This window comes from Blennius ocellaris (assembly GCF_963422515.1).
Source record: "Blennius ocellaris genome assembly, chromosome: 15".
Taxonomy (NCBI): domain Eukaryota; kingdom Metazoa; phylum Chordata; class Actinopteri; order Blenniiformes; family Blenniidae; genus Blennius; species Blennius ocellaris.
The window spans coordinates 876,072-895,690 of record NC_137664.1 but is presented as its reverse complement, the minus strand read 5'-3'; the positions used below and the strand labels follow the sequence as shown (position 1 = coordinate 895,690).

General features: G+C 43.8%; 2 protein-coding genes across 2 annotated transcripts; both read right to left on the bottom strand.

The window, feature by feature from the left end:
• Positions 1–1,693: 1,693 nt before the first annotated feature.
• LOC308140007 (uncharacterized protein) lies at positions 1,694–5,347 on the bottom strand. Its single transcript, XM_080509644.1, has 2 exons — positions 4,933–5,347; positions 1,694–4,799 (listed from the first exon to the last, which is right to left on the bottom strand). Exons 1-2 carry the CDS (start codon positions 5,216–5,218, stop codon positions 4,408–4,410), a joined length of 678 nt encoding a protein of 225 aa, XP_080365770.1. The 5' UTR covers positions 5,219–5,347; the 3' UTR covers positions 1,694–4,407.
• A 2,235-nt stretch (positions 5,348–7,582) lies between these two features.
• Positions 7,583–14,102, bottom strand: LOC308140163 (bone morphogenetic protein 6-like; the record flags this gene model as incomplete). The annotated part of the gene is made up of 5 exons (XM_080509845.1): positions 7,583–8,105; positions 8,194–8,309; positions 8,460–8,552; positions 13,415–13,569; positions 13,978–14,102. The coding sequence occupies 5 exons, from the start codon at positions 14,100–14,102 to the stop codon at positions 7,992–7,994; spliced, it is 603 nt and encodes a 200-aa protein (XP_080365971.1). The 3' UTR covers positions 7,583–7,991.
• Positions 14,103–19,619: the final 5,517 nt, after the last annotated feature.

Genomic DNA, 19,619 nt, shown 5'->3' with positions numbered 1-19,619 from the left:
AATGCTGATGAGGAAGGATTAATCTCTTAAAGTACACAATAGAAATGTTTGTTTTATTTTCAGCCGGGTGTCAAACACGAGGCGCCAATCAAATAGTGAAAGTTTCAAAGAATACACAGATTTATTTTTAAAAGAAAGTTCTTAAGAATAGAGACACGACCCTGAGAGCCGAGCTCAGAATCATATAATAAATATATTAGTTTCTAAAAACACCCAGAATGCAGCAGGACAAGTTTTTGTGGACATTTCACTGTATTTTGCACCAGAAAGTTTCCTCTTATCATCAAAATTGACTTCATGTTGAGATTGTCGCCAATTACGAGTTTGAAATTGTCTATTTTGTATAAAAAAAGAAGCATTTTCCTCACATTATACCCTGCAAGACAACAAAGAAAAAGCCTGAATTTAAAGGATATTGTGACGTTATTCTGCCGTTTGACAGCCTCGGTTTATAAACGATTAAAAATAAAGTTGCTAATATAAGAGAACGACCCTGTTTGACTCAGCCCGTCTATTCCAGTCAGTCATTATGTCGTCTCTCTTTAGAAACGTCGATACACAGCAGAGAACAAACTGAAGAGAACAAACTGCCTCCCCTCTGACTGAAGCTGAAGAGTAACACCGGCTCACTACTGCCACCTAGAGCACAGAAAGCGGCACTACTATAAACACACTTAATGCACCTTTAAAAAGTTGGGGTTTTTTTTGGTTTGGATCTAAAGCAGTGTTTTTCAACCACACTGGTGTTTCCTCCAGATCTCGTCAGGTGAGCCGTGGGAAATTATCCAATTTCACATCTTTCTCTAAAAAAACATTTGCTGCAGTGTGTTGCAGAGTCATCGTGTATAAATACTCTTCACTAGAGGGCAGCACAGAACTTTGCCGGTGAAATGTAAAGTGACAGACGTCAGTGTGGTTCATCTCCACCTCCTGCTACCATCTTGTATCAAAGTACTGTGTCAGTGACAGTGATGGAGAAGTTTTTGAAAAGGAAGAATGTGAACCAGGATCTCAGCTCTTCATCCATCAGGTCCAGGTTTCACACTGAGGGAGTCACTATTAAAAAAAGTCCTTTGTTTCGGGATTTACTTGATTCCTGTTGATGAAACTTTGATGAGAATGACTTTGATGTCTTTGATGACAATGACTTTGATGTCTTTGATGAGAAAGACTTTATATTGTTAATAGAGGCTACAGAGTTTCACATTTTAACATTTCTGGGTGGAGGAGGTGGTGTGACTCCAGAGTTTTCCAAACAAAAAAGTGTGTCTCGGCTCAAAAAGGTTGAAAAACACTGATTTGATTTGTTAATATTGACGGTTAAATATCAAACAGCTCAACGATTCCCACTGTGGAAGGAAAGAAAAGCAACTTTTATAATTCCAGTGAATAAATGTTTCACTAATGCAGATTTCTTTGTTATTTTTTTGATTTATTAGAGTTTTTGTTGTTAAAAATATTCTCTTTAGGCCATAAAGTTTGCGGAGCAGTGGATCAGGAGAAGCTTCGTCGCCCTCACTTTTGCACGAAGCCCACTAGGGGGCGCTAGAACGCTTCTGCTGGGACCAACAGAATCACTGCAGGACTTTAAACCAGAGGCCTGCAGAATCCACAATCACATTAATCCTGAGTATTGATGTGCTGGATCAGTTTACACGCTTTAATCTGAAACTCAATGAACGCAGTAACACAGTAAAAGGAAAAATAAATCGTTTTAATATTAGCATCAACACAGTGTAATTCATCGACATCGGAACATTTACATCGTCACATTCTTCATGTATCAGAGAACATTTCCGTCATTCTTGTTGCCTTTGGAATAAATCAAACTGAAACCAGGAACAGAAGAATTTCAAGCGCTAGAATGAAGTGTGACAGTAGAACGCCTCTATAGCATCCTTTTACTTACCGCACACTCATATATATATATATATATATATATATACACACACAATACATTACTCAGAGTTTGTCTGACAGGTGCAGTGGAGTGCGAGCGAATATTCAGCTTTCTAAATAAAAACACAAAGGGAAGGAGGCGGGGAAACTCTGAAATAAGTGTTTTGCATGCAGATGTGTTGACGTGAAGGTGGACGGCAGATATACGAGTAGCGTGAGAGGCCTTCGGACGACACGTAAATATCTACATTCAGTGCTGCTTTGGGGCCGAACCAGGCTACACGGCTTGTTTAGAATCACCTGACGGAAAGAAGAAAAGCTTCACTTGAAACACTTTGTAAGGATACGTATCGTCACCTTTCACCCACATGCCTGACAGCTTTATTTACTACTTATTTAAAGTTTTTTTTTTTTTTTTTTTTTTTGTCTTTTTATGGTCAGTTTTTAAGTAATAAATTTCACATTTTAACAGCAGCTTGTTTACGTTTGAGTTACACGAAGCTGTTATGGAGTTTATCTGTTTAAAGCGCAGCTAAAAAAAAAAAAAAAAAAAAGCTTTCAGCAGCAAACTTCTTTTAGAAGCTTCGTCTACATAAATCCATTGACATGATCTGTAGAGCAGGGGCGTCAAACTCATTTCAGTTCAGGGGCCACATCAACCCTAATCTGACCTCTGGGGGCCCAACAAGTCAAACGTAACATATTAAAACTGCAGATCTGGACAAATATCAAAGTCTTTCCTTCCTTTGATCCTTTTGATCTGCAAGAATTTGCCAGTCTATTCTGAAATTTACATATTAAAGGAAATTAGATATTATATTTGCAAAAAACAACCCTCAGTTGTCTGTATCTGGATCTCGTATTTGGGATTAAAAACAATTTGTCATCATCTGGAAATTGTTTTGAGTTTACGTGTCTAAAGTCCCATTTCACATAAGTTGGACTCGTTGTTTTATTGTGAAAGGTGTTTGCGTTATGTGTACTCCACAGACGCATTAATGTCGGGGGTCAAATTCTGACCAAGGGGAGGTTTTGAATGTCATTTTTGACAATCTAGTGTTTTTAGATCAGCCTCTGTCAGTTTTCATATTTATACTTAAAAAACAAAAAACAAATCCCATGGCGGGCCGGATTAGATCGTCTGGCGGGCCGCTTCTGGCCCCCGGGCCACATGTTTGACCCCCCTGCTGTAGAGTTTAAATATTTGTTTTGTGCGTTTTAACATTTAAAGACTGGATTTCTGTGTAGAAATGTTTAATAAGACGTGAGCGACTGACGGGAATCAATGAGAAGCTTTTAAAACAAGCTCAGTGTCAATCGCTGTGATTGTTAGACTTTTTAAAAAATATTTTTATGAAACATTAAAAAACAAAACAAAATGCAGAGCGGGAAAATTATTCTCTGACTCCTCCCCCTTTGATGTGACGACTCGACGTGACGCTTTACTCTGAAGGGTCACTCAGATCAACAATCAGGAGCTCTTACTTTGTACTAATTGTTTAAAATCAGTGACTCACAACTTGTTTGTTGATCCAAGTTAACATGGTTGTAAACTTCGTCGACGCCCCGCGGAACTTTTTTTTTACAATTATAAAAACAAGTTGAAGGACTTTATGACACAATGTCAGTTTTTTTTTATATATTCCACAACGACGAGTTCCTTCTCCTGGAGGAGGAAGATCTTTGGCTTCACACATCGTCTTGCCGGACAGATTCAAACTTGACTTTGCTGCTTTTATACCACAAAACATGAATTCGGCCTTAATTTGGTCCAGTTCGTCTCTGAAGCCACGTTCTGCGCTACAATCTGCTCGTCTTTAGTCCCACGCTTTGAAATTGTGCTCTTTTAATTAATTAATTTACTCTAAATCTAACTACTTGAACTTTTTTCTGTTGCAGAGATGAAATAAATGCTGACGCACCTACTTTTAGGATATATTTCGCCCCTCCCCCCACTATAAACCAAAACGTCTCATCCCATTTGATCACTTCATTTCAGATAAATTCACCAAACAACTCGTATTCCAGCAAGATGCTCTCGTTTTAAGGAAAATGCACCTTAAATATCTTGTCAGTCAAACCATCTGGAAACCATCTTGTTGTGTATCATTTTTAGAAGAAACAAGGATTTAGTTGGCATTTCACACGTTTTCCGAGCTGAGCTTATTTGTACATCGGAGACACCGGGAGGAACATAGAGATCGATTCTAGTTCAAAATTAGTTTTCTCCGCTAATTTAAAAAAATCTTAAATCACGTCTGAAGAAATCTCAGCCGTACTCTTAATTTTCCCCACGTAAGTTCAAAGTAAAAGTACCTTGAAATGATTCTTTTTTTTTTCTTGTTTTGAGACAGGCATATCTTTTGGGCACCAGCGTTTTTAATTACCGCCAATCCTCTCCATCACCTTCGTCTCGGTGGCGTGACGACGACGTGGCGACCGCGACGAACCTTCCCGAGTATATGTACACTCCCCGACGGGGGCTGGCGCTCCACGCCGGCGTCTTATTTATCCGCCGTCTTGCCGGTTGGACTGCTTCCTCATCCAGAAGGTGACCAGGAAGGGCGGACACCTGAGCGGCGGGTCGCCGGGCGGGTCGCCGTCCCGCCCGGCGACCCGCACGCAGAAGGACGTGCCGGCGGCGCGCGAGCCGAAGTGCTGCGTGACGTCGTAGCGCAGCCCGCAGCCGTCGTCGATGGCGGTGGCGCCGGCGTGCGGGCGCAGGGCGGCGCCGGCGGCGGCGGACGGGGGGTCGGCGGCGGCGGCGGCGGCGGCCCGGACGTCCACCTGTCCGTGTCCCACCGCGGCAACGTCCACCGGCAGAACCACGTAGGCGCTGCGGAAGCTCTCGCCGACGGTGCACTTGAGCTCGGTGGACCAGCAGTGCTCGCCGGCGCCCCCTGGGGTGGGGGGGGTGAGGGATTGGGGGGGGGGGGGGGGGGAGGGACACACAGAGCGGGTTACGGAGGCCGTGGGACACCGGGAGGTCAAATCCGGCGGAGAGTCAGACGACCGGGGTCGCGGTCCCCTTACCTTCCGTGGCGTCTCTCAGTCGGATGTTGTCGTCGTCCCCGAGCCGCTGCTTCCTGTCGTAGGTCAGCCCGGTGCACGCCATCAGGCAGCCCGTGGGCGGCGAGACGCCGGCGGGCATCGGCCTCAGCGGCGTCTCCTCCTCCGAGCACTCCACCGCGCCGGCCGCCAGCAGCAGGCGGCACAGGACGCCCAGGCTCACCCACACGCCGGCGGACCGCGGCATGGCGTGCGGGCAGGACGGCGGGACGGCGGGTCCGGACGTGTGCAGGGCGCCGCGCCGGGCCATGAGTCGAAGTTTCCTCTGCGGGCCGGGGGAGAAAAAAAAAAAACGTGTGCAAGAGAGGCGGGAGGGGGAGGGGGGGGAAACGAGAAACGAGGAACAACTGCGCAGCGCCTTGCTCTTCCCCTCACCGAGCGCTGGGCTTCTCTGCCTCTCCGCCAACAACCCTTCTTCTGATATTTCCCTCCTTTCCCTCCTTTCCCTCCCTCCAGAGGCAGGAAGCTGCCATTAGAGGGACGTCATCACACACACACACACACACACGGGCTGCACACGTTCGCTGATTTCACTCGTCTTTATTCAAAACTACGGCGAGAACATCGCTGCTACAGATGATTAAAATGGGCCAAGCAAAAAAGAAAACCATTTCATTGACGGTACACACTGTGGAATAATAAAAACAAAGCAAAAACAAAACAACTCTTGAGGTAACTTTGTAAAAAACAAAAAAATAATGAGGAAAAAAAATCAAATTAAAAATGCACAAGTGAGAACTGGCCCCCAAAGATCAGAGAAATTATTATTAAAGGTGACAAGACAGTAAAAAAAAAAATATGAGTACAATGATTTGATTATATTATGTAAATGGATTTATATCTAGCACAAATGCAAGGACATCAAAGACTGTAGCGGTAGTTCTGCAGGACATCAAAGACTGTAGCGGTAGTTCTGCAGGACATCAAAGACACATACAAAAGCACAGAAAAATCTACAATTAAGTGTTTTTGCTTTTATTATTAAAAGTTTTAGTAAAATAATGATACCAGACAAATGAAAAGCAGAATTAAAAAGGACACAAACGTCTCACAATTGATGCAATCTTGCATTTGATCATAATGACTAGTCATTAAAGTAAAACGTTGTATTTTGGAGAGCTGATGCAAGAGGCCAATACCATTCCGCTTATTTCAACGGCTGAAATTCGTGGAAAAATCCAAGCCCCAGATGTGTTTCGCTTCGCGAAGCTTTATTTGATTATCCGGCAAACATAAAAACGCCTTGATGCTCAGACCCTCCGTCCCTCCGGCCAGCGGGAGATTGATGGCCGGCCGAGGACAAAATGGATTCGTTCCCATAAGAGGCGGTTTCACACATCAAAGAGGCGGCGGGCTTCTGGCTCCGGACGCGCTCACATTTTTGGAGGGAACACCGAGTCGCAGCTCGCGGCTATAAATAGTGGCGTGCGCTCAAGAGGCCCGGCTGTTATTCCAGCGCTTGTTGCTGCTTAATCTATCTGGAGGAATGCATTTATTAGATGAACAGGGTTTGGTTTGATTGTGGCCAAAAGGGCAGGAGACCAATCTGTGTGTCGGTACAACCGCAGGAGCAGGAATGCAAAACTCTGGCTTTGCTTTGGTTCCCACGATCGGCGTCCGACACTCTGCGCTGCAATCCCAGAGAAAAACAGTTTACAGAGGCTGCAGTTCTGCAGGACCACAAAGACTGTGGGGGGAGTTCTGCAGGACCACAAAAACTGTGGGGGGAGTTCTGCAGGACCACAAAGACTGTAGCAGTAGTTCTGCAGGACCACAAAGACTGTGTGGGTAGTTCTGCAGGACATCAAAGACTGCAGCAGTAGTTCTGCAGGACATCAAAGACTGGTAGTTCTGCAGGACCACAAAGACTGTAGCAGTAGTTCTGCAGGACCACAAAGACTGTAGCAGTAGTTCTGCAGGACATCAAAGACTGCAGCAGTAGTTCTGCAGGACATCAAAGACTGGTAGTTCTGCAGGACCACAAAGACTGTAGCAGTAGTTCTGCAGAACTACAAAGACTGTGGGGGTAGTTCTGCAGGACTACAAAGACTGGTAGTTCTGCAGGACCACAAAGACTGCAGTGGTGGTTCTGCAGGACTACAAAGACTGCAGCGGTAGTTCTGCAGGACTACAAAGACTGGTAGTTCTGCAGGACTACAAAGACTGTAGCAGTAGTTCTGCAGGACATCAACGACTGTGGGGGTAGTTCTGCAGGACTTCAAAGACTGCAGCGGTAGTTCTGCAGGACTACAAAGACTGGTAGTTCTGCAGGACTACAAAGACTGTAGCAGTAGTTCTGCAGGACTACAAAGACTGTGGGGGTAGTTCTGCAGGACTACAAAGACTGGTAGTTCTGCAGGACCACAAAGACTGCAGTGGTGGTTCTGCAGGACTACAAAGACTGCAGTGGTAGTTCTGCAGGACTACAAAGACTGGTAGTTCTGCAGGACTACAAAGACTGTAGCAGTAGTTCTGCAGGACATCAACGACTGTGGGGGTAGTTCTGCAGGACTTCAAAGACTGCAGCGGTAGTTCTGCAGGACTACAAAGACTGGTAGTTCTGCAGGACTACAAAGACTGTAGCAGTAGTTCTGCAGGACTACAAAGACTGTGGGGGTAGTTCTGCAGGACTACAAAGACTGGTAGTTCTGCAGGACCACAAAGACTGCAGTGGTGGTTCTGCAGGACTACAAAGACTGCAGTGGTAGTTCTGCAGGACTACAAAGACTGGTAGTTCTGCAGGACTACAAAGACTGTAGCAGTAGTTCTGCAGGACATCAACGACTGTGGGGGTAGTTCTGCAGGACTTCAAAGACTGCAGCGGTAGTTCTGCAGGACTACAAAGACTGCAGCGGTAGTTCTGCAGCACCACACCGTCCAGCGCCGCCACACTTTGTGGTGTATGTGCCAGGCTGCCTCACATCACGTACGTCTTCAGAGTTAGAGGAGAAACAGTAGAGTACTGCAGTCTGCTAGTCTACTGTAGCAGTCTACTGCAGTGGTCTGCAGTAGACTGCAGTGGTCTACTCGGCGGTGCAGCCCCGAGGCAGCTGCACGGAGGAAATGACCAAGGTGCTGAGCTCGTCCATGTAGAGGACGGGGACCACCTGGTGGGAGGACGGCTGGCAGCAGGGCTCCTGGGGACAAACAGAGGGGGGGGGCGGAGTCAGGCACCGGGGGGGACGAGGTGTGACGGAGTGAGAGGGGTGACGGAGTGGGTCGTACCTGTCCACCAGCCGGGGGTGACGGAGGCTGCAGGGCGTCGCCGGCAGAGCTGCAGCGAGAACACTGGACCAGGGTGAGGCTCAGAGGGTGGATCACCCAGTTCTCCCAGCCCAGGTCTGTGGAACCAGTGAGCAACCAGTGAGCTCTAGTGACACCACACGTGTGTGTGTGTGTGTGTGTGTGTGTGTGTGTGTGTGTGTGTGTGTGTGTGTGTGTGTGTGTGTGTGTGTGTGTGTGTGTGTGTGTGTGTGTGTGTGTTCGTTCACCTTTCATGTGGACCTCAGAGTTCACAGAGCAGCACTTCAGGCTCGTGGCGTTTCCGTTGTCCTGCGACACCGAGGAGCCGGGAACCACTGGAGCTGCAGGGACAAGGAAACATGTAAACAAGGAAACAAGGAAACAAGGAAACAAGGAAACATGGAAACAAGGAAACATGGAAACAAGGAAACATGGAAACATGGAAACATGGAATCATGGAAACATGTAGACAAGTAAACAAGGAAACAAGGAAACAAGGAAACATGGAAACATGGAAACATGGAAACAATGAAACAAGGAAACAAGGAAACAAGGAAACAAGGAAACAAGGAAACATGGAAACAAGGAAACATGGAAACATGGAAACATGGAATCATGGAAACATGTAGACAAGTAAACAAGGAAACAAGGAAACAAGGAAACATGGAAACATGGAAACATGGAAACAAGGAAACAAGGAAACAAGGAAACAAGGAAACAAGGAAACATGGAAACATGGAAACATGGAAACATGGAAACATGGAAACAAGGAAACATGGAAACATGGAAACAAGGAAACATGGAAACAAGGAAACATGGAAACATGGAAACAAGGAAACAAGGAAACATGGAAACATGGAATCATGGAATCATGGAAACAAGGAAGCATGGAAACAAAGAAACAAGGAAACATGGAATCATGGAAACAAGGAAACATGGAAACATGGAAACAAGGAAACAAAGAAACAAGGAAACAAGGAAACATGGAATCATGGAAACAAGGAAACATGGAAACAAGGAAACATGGAAACAAGGAAACATGGAAACATGGAATCATGGAAACATGTAGACAAGTAAACAAGGAAACATGGAAACATGGAAACAAGGAAACAAGGAAACAAGGAAACAAGGAAACAAGGAAACAAGGAAACAAGGAAACATGGAAACATGGAAACATGGAAACATGGAAACATGGAATCATGGAAACATGTAGACAAGTAAACAAGGAAACAAGGAAACAAGGAAACATGGAAACATGGAAACAAGGAAACATGGAAACAAGGAAACATGGAAACATGGAAACATGGAATCATGGAAACATGTAGACAAGTAAACAAGGAAACAAGGAAACAAGGAAACATGGAAACATGGAAACAAGGAAACAAGGAAACAAGGAAACAAGGAAACATGGAAACATGGAAACATGGAAACATGGAAACAAGGAAACATGGAAACATGGAAACAAGGAAACATGGAAACAAGGAAACATGGAAACATGGAAACAAGGAAACAAGGAAACATGGAAACATGGAATCATGGAATCATGGAAACAAGGAAGCATGGAAACAAAGAAACAAGGAAACATGGAATCATGGAAACAAGGAAACATGGAAACATGGAAACAAGGAAACAAAGAAACAAGGAAACAAGGAAACATGGAATCATGGAAACAAGGAAACATGGAAACAAGGAATCATGGAAACAAGGAAACATGGAAACATGGAAACATGGAAACATGGAAACATGGAAACAAGGAAACAAGGAAACATGGAATCATGGAATCATGGAAACAAGGAAACATGGAATCATGGAAACAAGGAAACATGGAAACATGTAAACAAGGAAACATGGAAACAAGGAAACATGTAAACAAGGAAACATGGAAACATGGAAACAAGGAAACATGGAAACATGGAAACAAGGAAACAAGGAAACATGGAAACATGGAAACATGGAAACATGGAAACAAAGAAACAAGGAAACATGGAAACAAGGAAACATGGAAACAAGGAAACATGGAAACATGGAAACATGGAAACATGGAAACAAGGAAACATGTAAACAAAGAAACATGTAAACAAGGAAACATGGAAACAAGGAAACATGTAAACAAAGAAACATGGAAACATGGAAACAAAGAAACATTGAAACATGGAAACAAAGAAACATGGAAACAAGGAAACAAAGAAACATGGAAACAAGGAAACAAGGAAACATGGAAACATGGAAACATGTAAACAAGGAAACATGGAAACAAGGAAACATGTAAACAAAGAAACATGGAAACATGGAAACAAAGAAACATTGAAACATGGAAACAAAGAAACATGGAAACAAGGAAACAAAGAAACATGGAAACAAGGAAACAAGGAAACATGGAAACATGGAAACAAGGAAACAAGGAAACATGGAAACATGGAAACAAAGAAACAAGGAAACAAGGAAACATGGAAACATGGAAACAAAGAAACATTGAAACATGGAAACAAAGAAACATGGAAACATGGAAACAAAGAAACATGGAAACAAGGAAACAAAGAAACATGGAAACAAGGAAACAAAGAAACATGGAAACATGGAAACAAAGAAACATTGAAACATGGAAACAAAGAAACATGGAAACAAGGAAACAAAGAAACATGGCAACAAGGAAACAAGGAAACATGGAAACATGGAAACAAGGAAACAAGGAAACATGGAAACATGGAAACAAAGAAACAAGGAAACAAGGAAACATGGAAACAAGGAAACATGGAAACAAGGAAACATGTAAACAAAGAAACATGTAAACAAGGAAACATGGAAACATGTAAACAAGGAAACATGGAACCATGGAAACATGGAAACAAGGAAACATGGAAACAAGGAAACATGGAATCATGGAAACAAGGAAACATGTAAACAAAGAAACATGGAATCATGGAAACATGGAAACAAGGAAACATGGAAACATGGAAACATGGAAACATGGAAACAAGGAAACAAGGAAACAAGGAAACATGGAAACAAGGAAACATGTAAACAAGGAAACATGGAAACATGGAAACAAGGAAACATGGAAACATGGAAACAAAGAAACAAGGAAACATGGAAACATGGAAACATGGAAACATGGAAACAAAGAAACATTGAAACATGGAAACATGGAAACATGGAAACATTGAAACATGGAAACATGGAAACAAAGAAACATTGAAACAAAGAAACAAGGAAACATGGAAACAAAGAAACATTGAAACATGGAAACAAGGAAACAAAGAAACATGGAAACAAGGAAACAAAGAAACATTGAAACATTGAAACATGGAAACATGGAAACAAGGAAACATGGAAACATGGAAACATGGAAACATGGAAACAAAGAAACATTGAAACATGCAAACATGCAAACATGGAAACATTGAAACATGGAAACAAAGAAACATTGAAACAAAGAAACAAGGAAACATGGAAACAAAGAAACATTGAAACATGGAAACAAAGAAACATGGAAACAAGGAAACAAAGAAACATGGAAACAAGGAAACATGGAAACATGGAAACAAGGAAACAAGGAAACATGGAAACATGGAAACAAGGAAACATGGAAACAAGGAAACATGGAAACAAAAACATGGAATCATGGAAACAAAGAAACATGGAAACAAGGAAACATGGAAACATGGAAACAAGGAAACATGGAAACATGGAATCATGGAAACATGGAAACATGGAATCAAGGAAACATGGAAACAAGGAAACAAGGAAACAAGGAAACAAGGAAACATGGAAACATGGAAACAAGGAAACATGGAATCAAGGAAACATGGAAACATGGAAACAAGGAAACAAGGAAACATGGAAACATGGAATCAAGGAAACATGGAAACAAGGAAACAAGGAAACATGGAAACATGGAATCATGGAAACATGGAAACAAGGAAACATGGAAACATGGAAACAAGGAAACAAGGAAACAAGGAAACATGGAAACATGGAAACATGGAAACAAGGAAACATGGAATCATGGAAACAAGGAAACATGGAATCATGGAAACATGGAAGCAAGGAAACAAGGAACAAAGAAACATGGAAACAAGGAACAAAGAAACATGGAAACAAGGAAACATGGAGACAAAGAAACATGGAAACAAAGAAACATGGAAACAAAAACATGGAATCATGGAAACAAGGAAACAAAGAAACATGGAATCATGGAAACATGGAAGCAAGGAAACAAGGAACAAAGAAACATGGAAACAAGGAACAAAGAAACATGGAAACATGGAAACATGGAAACATGGAAACAAAGAAACATTGAAACAAGGAAACATGGAAACATGGAAACATGGAAACATGGAAACATGGAAACATGGAAACAAAGAAACATTGAAACATTGAAACATGGAAACATGGAAACATGGAAACAAAGAAACATTGAAACAAGGAAACATGGAAACATGGAAACATGGAAACAAAGAAACATTGAAACATGGAAACATTGAAACATGGAAACATGGAAGCAAAGAAACAAGGAAACATGGAAACAAAGAAACATGGAAACATTGAAACATGGAAACAAAGAAACATGGAAACATGGAAACATTGAAACATGGAAACAAGGAAACAAGGAAACATGGAAACATGGAAACAAAGAAACATTGAAACATGGAAACAAAGAAACATTGAAACATGGACACATGGAAACAAAGAAACATTGAAACATGGAAACATGGAAACAAAGAAACAAAGAAACAAGGAAATAACGAAACAAGGAAGCAAGGAAACAAGGAAGCAAGGAAACAAGGAAGCAAGGAAACATAGAAACATGGAAACATGGAAACAAAGAAACATGGAAACATGGAAACATGGAAACATTGAAACATGGAAACAAGGAAACAAGGAAACATGGAAACATGGAAACAAAGAAACATGGAAACAAAGAAACAAAGAAACAAGGAAATAACGAAACAAGGAAGCAAGGAAACAAGGAAGCAAGGAAACAAGGAAGCAAGGAAACAAGGAAGCAAGGAAACATGGAAACATGGAAACAAGGAAACAAGGAAGCAAGGAAACATGGAAACATGGAAACAAGGAAACAAGGAAACAAGGAAGCAAGGAAACAAGGAAACAAGGAAACATGGAAACAAGGAAACAAGGAAACAAGGAAGCAAGGAAACAAGGAAACGATGCTGTTGCCCAGCGACCTGCGCGCTGCACTCACGTGCGTCGTGGGCGCGGTGAGCGATGGTGCTGAACGTCCTCTGCCACTGCTCCCGGACGGCGTCCAGGCCGCCGGGGGCCAGCCGGGGCTCGGCCCTCAGGCCCAGGGCCCCCAGGAGCCCCTCCCTGACGGACTGCCACGACTCGGCCCGGCACCTGGAGGCGTGTCGCGTTACCGCGAAACGCAATATGGCGGGTGATTAAAAATAAAAAAGTACACAAATGGGAACGACGCGTTTGTTTACATAAGAGCCGAGGGGGGGGGGGGGTTTTAAAAATAACCGCGCGTCGGCTCCAGCGCATTCCCCCGCGGCGGACTTTGAAAATAAGACGAGCAACACCCTCGGTGAACCGCCGCGGCGTTTGACACGCCGTTGGCGGCGTGCGGAGCGCAGGCTGATTGATTTCCCCGCTGAGGCTTGAGAGAACACCCTGTTTCTTCTCGTCTCCAAAACTATTCAGGAAAACAAGACGACTGCAGTATTTAACCCCCAACCTCCCCGGGTTCTTTATCGTCTACACACTTTTACAAAGATCAAGATGACCTGCGATGCACCGACTGACCTGGGCGGACGAGGGCCGGCGGCGGCGGCGGCGGAGGACGGCGGCTGCAGGACGAAGGCGACGACCAGCGAGGAGCTGAGGACGACGCTCAGGAGGACGCTCAGCGCCACCACGGTGGAGGACATGGCGGAGGAGACGGCGTCGGCGTGGACTGGCTGAGAAAGCGTGAGGCTGGAGGAGGTGGAGGAGGTGGAGGAGGTGGTGGAGGAGGCTGGAGGCTGGAGGATGCTGCAGCGGCGCGGGTTTGTGTGCCGGCGGCCTGGGAACCTGCGTTTTTATCTTCTTGTGCCCCGAGTGGCCTTGAGATGCCGCACATTGTTGTCACGTCCCACCCTGCCCTGTGTGAAAGAGGACGAGGGGGTGGGGGGGGGGGGGGGGGATGGGGGGAATATCAGGAGACGGAGGAGGGACGGAGACGGAGACGACGATCGAGAACATAGAAAATCACTCGTCGAGTCGCATCAGGAGAGAAAAGTCCAATTTGAAAGGGGGAAATATCAAAGCGCGTTGTTGTCCATTATTGGTGAACTTGACCTTTGACCCCCACCAGCTGCTGAGAGCATCGTGGCGTCGCCGCACCTCCGCATCCAACAAACAACTGAAAGCTTCTTTACAGAGAACGACGACCTTTAACTCCTTTAATGGTCTTTTTTCACCAACATTGGGGTTTTTTTGGTTTTATTTGTGTTTTTCTGCTTTTATTCTACGATCTTCAAATGTCACACTTTTATAACAGAATTTTCATAAATGTAAATAGTGCTTCAATTTAAAACTATTATAATAATAATGATTATTATTCTTATTCCTTTAATAATAATGATCACAAGAATAATATAAAATTAACAATAATAATAATAATTATTATTATTATTCCTTTAAGAATAATAATCATAAGAATAATATAAAATTAACAATAATAATAATAATAATTATTATTATTATTCCTTTAAGAATAATAATCATAAAAATAATATAAAATTAACAACAATAATAATAATAATAAAGGAATAATAATAATAATTATTATTATTCCTTTAAGAATAATAATCACAAGAATAATATAAAGTTAACAATAATAATAATAATTATTATTATAATTATTATTATTATTCCTTTAAGAATAATAATCACAAGAATAATATAAAGTTAACAATAATAATAATAATAATAATTATTATTATTATTCCTCTAAGAATAATAATCACAAGAATAATATAAAATTACCAATAATAAAAAAAAAAATTATTGTACTAATAATAATTATTATTACTATTTCTTTAAAATTATTATTTTTTAAATTATTATTAAATAGAATTTGTCAATGTGGAAACAAAGGGAATTTCCCCAAAGTGAAGTAAGATTAGTTTACTTTATTAGTTTTACTTTAATGTTTAAAGCGTGTTGTTTGGTGATTTCATGATTTTGAAAAAAAAAACATTTTCAGGCGTTTTCCGTAGAAAAAAATTAATCTCATCTGAAAAATCGAAGCCTTTTCATTCGTGTTGCCGTGGAAACGCAGCGTCAACGTTTTGACGGTTCGGATACTTTGTTGGGTTCAGTCTGTTTCGGGACGAACGGATTGATTTTTGCACGTTTTAACTCTTCAAATGTCTTTTTATTTTTAATTTCCACTTCATTTTTTGTTTTGTTTTTTTGTTTTGTTTCCTTCACGCCAACATTTCTTGGTTGGACTTGAAAGGCAGGGGGGGGAAAAAAAAAAGCCCAACCCACAATAACAACACGGTTCCGTTGCAGATGCTTCCTTCAAGGACGTGGCGGCGGCAGAAATGCAACACGAGGAAAGAAGGAGCGCTGCAGGTGAGGCGAGTATCTGAGGAGGGAGACGAGGCGGACCGTGCGAAACGCCTCAAACTTTCTCATGGAGACAAAGTGCTTATCTGCTGCACGGATATCAAACCATAATTCATCCGCCTGCCAGAGGAATTCTTGGTACAAGCTGGAACAAGGGCGGCAATGTTCTGATGCTCTTCCCCACACACACACACACACACACACACACACACACATGTCCATCACACGCCTCAGGTGGGTCGGTGGCGCCGTTTCCATCTGGTCCCTTTACGTTGATCAATGTAAACATGTTGACGCGACACTTCCGCTCACCGATCCTGTGAAACGTCGAATTTTCGCCGCTAGGCGTTACGAAACCCTGCAGGTTTACTTCAAAGCCGAAAAAAAGTGTGATCGGACCTCGGCGAAGACGCTCGGCAGGTCTCGACGGGTCGGCTTCTCCTCCTCGCCTCGACGAATTCCTCCATGGGAACAAACCAACAACCGTGTGCAAACAAGTATTTTCTGTGGCCGATTTTTTTTTTTTTTTTTTTTTTTGCCCCGTGGCTCGAGATACCGACGCCTAAGAAAGTAGAGCCGCGCTCGGTAGAGCGCAGACGTCACCAAAGCCACATTTGTGAACAGAGCCGGGATAGCATCACTAGCATTGATAGGCGCTAGCTCATGTCGACGCTAAGGAGCCTGTCGGGTAGGCTCCATCAGAGCGTCTCCATGGCAACAGACGCTGATCTTCTTTCATCTCCTCCACGAGGCGCCTCTCCATCCCGGGACGATGACAGATCGTCGCTGGAGAGTTCATGGGATTTTTGGTGAAGAACTGGTACAATTCATACGCACCGATAAATAAATAGATAGATAAATAAATAAATAAATACACGCAGATGAAAGCGTCTTTCCTTTATGCGCTGCTCCAAATAAGGAACATCAAAGAGAAAATGAATGCACGCGCCCCCCCCGGCTCAGTCTGATCGTTGACCAGGTGGGAAGAATATTATTTAATAGAGAATCGTCGTCGCCCCCCCCCCCCCCCTGCCCGAACCAGGGCTCGGATTCTGCCCACAATCTCTATGTGGGAATATATAAATGTCGTCATAGTGTTGCTTAATATGTTAATATGTAGACTTTGAAGAGTTCGATTTTAATCCTCGTCGTCTAAGTTCGGCAGGGTCGACGACACAAGTGGAGAAATCGAGAGAACCTGAGCTGCTGCAGGCGCAAACTAGAGACATGATTTTAATAAAAAGACGAATTTAAAAAAAAATTAAAACCTGAAAAACTCAGATGTTTCAGTGTTTGGATGTTAGATATGTTAACTTACATTCTAACTGACACAGTACAGACACACACACACACACACACACACACACACAAAGAGCCTTTCTACACATGAACGATAAGAAGACGAGGGGAGTTTCACTCTCAGCTTTTGAAAAGACGATACTTTGGAGGAATGCGGTCGTTCGCTGTAGCGAGACCAGGAAGCTACATTCACGATAATGCGACTCGCACACAATATCATCCAGACACACATTTCACACCTGCGGATGTAAACATAACGGAGCAACAATGTCGTTCCTCCTGTGAAGAATCTGACCTTTGATCTTAGTTTCTTGATGAAAACTGGACTTTGAAGTCGAGCCTTTAAATAAAAAAAAAAAAAAAAAACATGCAAAGTTTTCCATTTAACCTTGAATAGTTTTGATAATGAAAATCTCAATCCTCTGGTTTTATGGAAGGATAATTTAGGGATGATACTTTTGGAAAACATCAGACTCCATCGCCATGGAAATGGGGGGGGGGCAAAACTTTATGACAAGGTTTCACCCCCGTGGAAATGGATGATACTGCTACTTTTGAAAAATGCTATTACGGAAACGGGGGGGGGGGGGGGGGGGGGGGTGATTGACGCTTTCTGCAAACGATCATCATGGTAACGGCAGAAAAACAACTTTACGAAAACATTTTGTCTCCGTAGAAATGGTGGGGAAAATTATACTTTTAGAAAACATACCGACTCTGTCGCCATGGAAACGGGGGGAAAACACAACTTTACGAAAACATTTTTTCTCCGTACAAAAAGTGGGGAAAATGATACTTTTGGAAAACATCAGACTCCATCGCCATGGAAACGGGGGGTGGGGGGGAGGGGTGGGGGGGTGGGAACAAAACTTTATGACAAGGTTTCACCCTCGTGGAAATGGAGGATACTGCTACTTTTGAAAAATGTTATTACGGAAACGGGGGGGGGGGGTGATTGACACTTTCTGCAAATGATTCGCCATGGTAACAACAGAAAAACACAACTTTATGAAAACATTTTGTCTCCATTGAAATGGTGGGGAAAATGATACTTTTGGAAAACATTCCGACTCCGTCGCCATGGAAACGGGGGGGAAAAGCCCAACTTTTCTGAAACGCTGCTACTGGACACGCGCGACGCGGCCGTAATAAATCGTTGTTCTGCTCACGCTCAGCAGACAGACAATAAAAACAATGTTGGTTTTTTTTTTTCCCTGTTCCTCTCAGTGTCCATGTGTCGTGTTTTTACTACAAACACTGTGTGGACGTGAAACTTTCCCGAAATGAAAACACTAAAACGACGAGACGTTGTGTAAAAACATCCACCAAACCCTTTGAAGTGCACGCAGAGAGAAACGTAAACATTTATCTCTTTGAAGTCGTGTTGAAAACCTTTTTTATTTTTTATTTTTTAAAGGCCCAGCTGACCGAAGCAGCTGCCGTTTGAACCCAGACCTTCTAACCTTCTAACCTTCTAACCGCCGGTTTAACCTGAAAGTCTCCGGCGCCGACGTTGAAGCGCGATCGGCGGCAAGTGTTGGAACGAAGGTGCGTTGAGAGGCTGGCGCTGATCACAGCGGAACGCTGAGCCGCCGCACGAGTCACCAACGCTTTAATCCTAATCCCATTGTTGTGATGAAGCTCCGCGGGAGCGTGAAGCTGCAGGGGGAAGGGGGGGGACGTCCAATCACGGCTCGGCGGCGGCGGAGGATAAGACATGAAGCCGCCGACGGCGGAGCTTCCTGTCGCTGCACACGGGGAGGCCGACGCCGCGGCGAGGGGCGATGGCCGCCAGGTGACGGAGGGAGGTGAGTGGAGAACCCACCTCACCACATTACTCACACACATCGTACGGTTGTGAGATGGATTACGAACGACTGATCTCACGGTCCGACAGCGAACGGAGCAAAGGGTCATGGGATGTGGACTCGGGAAATCCCACGCGAAGCCGAAGACGCGTGACAAAGGTGCCGACTCCTCATTTCAGTCCGACTCTTGTCTCTTGTTGCCGTTGAAACGCCGCTGACGCTCTTTGTTCTCCTTCCAGTGAGCATCTCCGTTCCAGGTAATCACACTTCATCGCAGTACTGATTCACTGGTTGGGGTTTGGAAAAACACCCAGAATGCAACAGCGAGAAGTTTTGATTTCATCACTACAGGTTTTACTCTAATTGGCTTCAGTTTGACGTTGTCGTCACTTCGTTTGGTTTTGTGAAAGAAATATACATTTTCATCTTTCTTGTTTATTCCTTCATCTATTCTACTTCCCCCCGTTTTTTCTACCCCCCACCCCCCCTGGCCCCGCCCCCTTGGCCCCGCCCCCTCAGGATGACCTAAAAGGTGTTGAGTTTTTACAGCCTGTGTCTCACATGTCCTTTCTGTTCCGTTCCCGCACTCCACGCCCCGGTGAAGCCGCCACTGGTAAGTCTGCATCCTGACACGTCAGACGCTGAATGTGGGCTGGTCGCCGTGGCGATGACCTGAGCTCCTCCCCCTTCTCCCCCTCCTCCTCCTCCCGACCCGCAGCCATC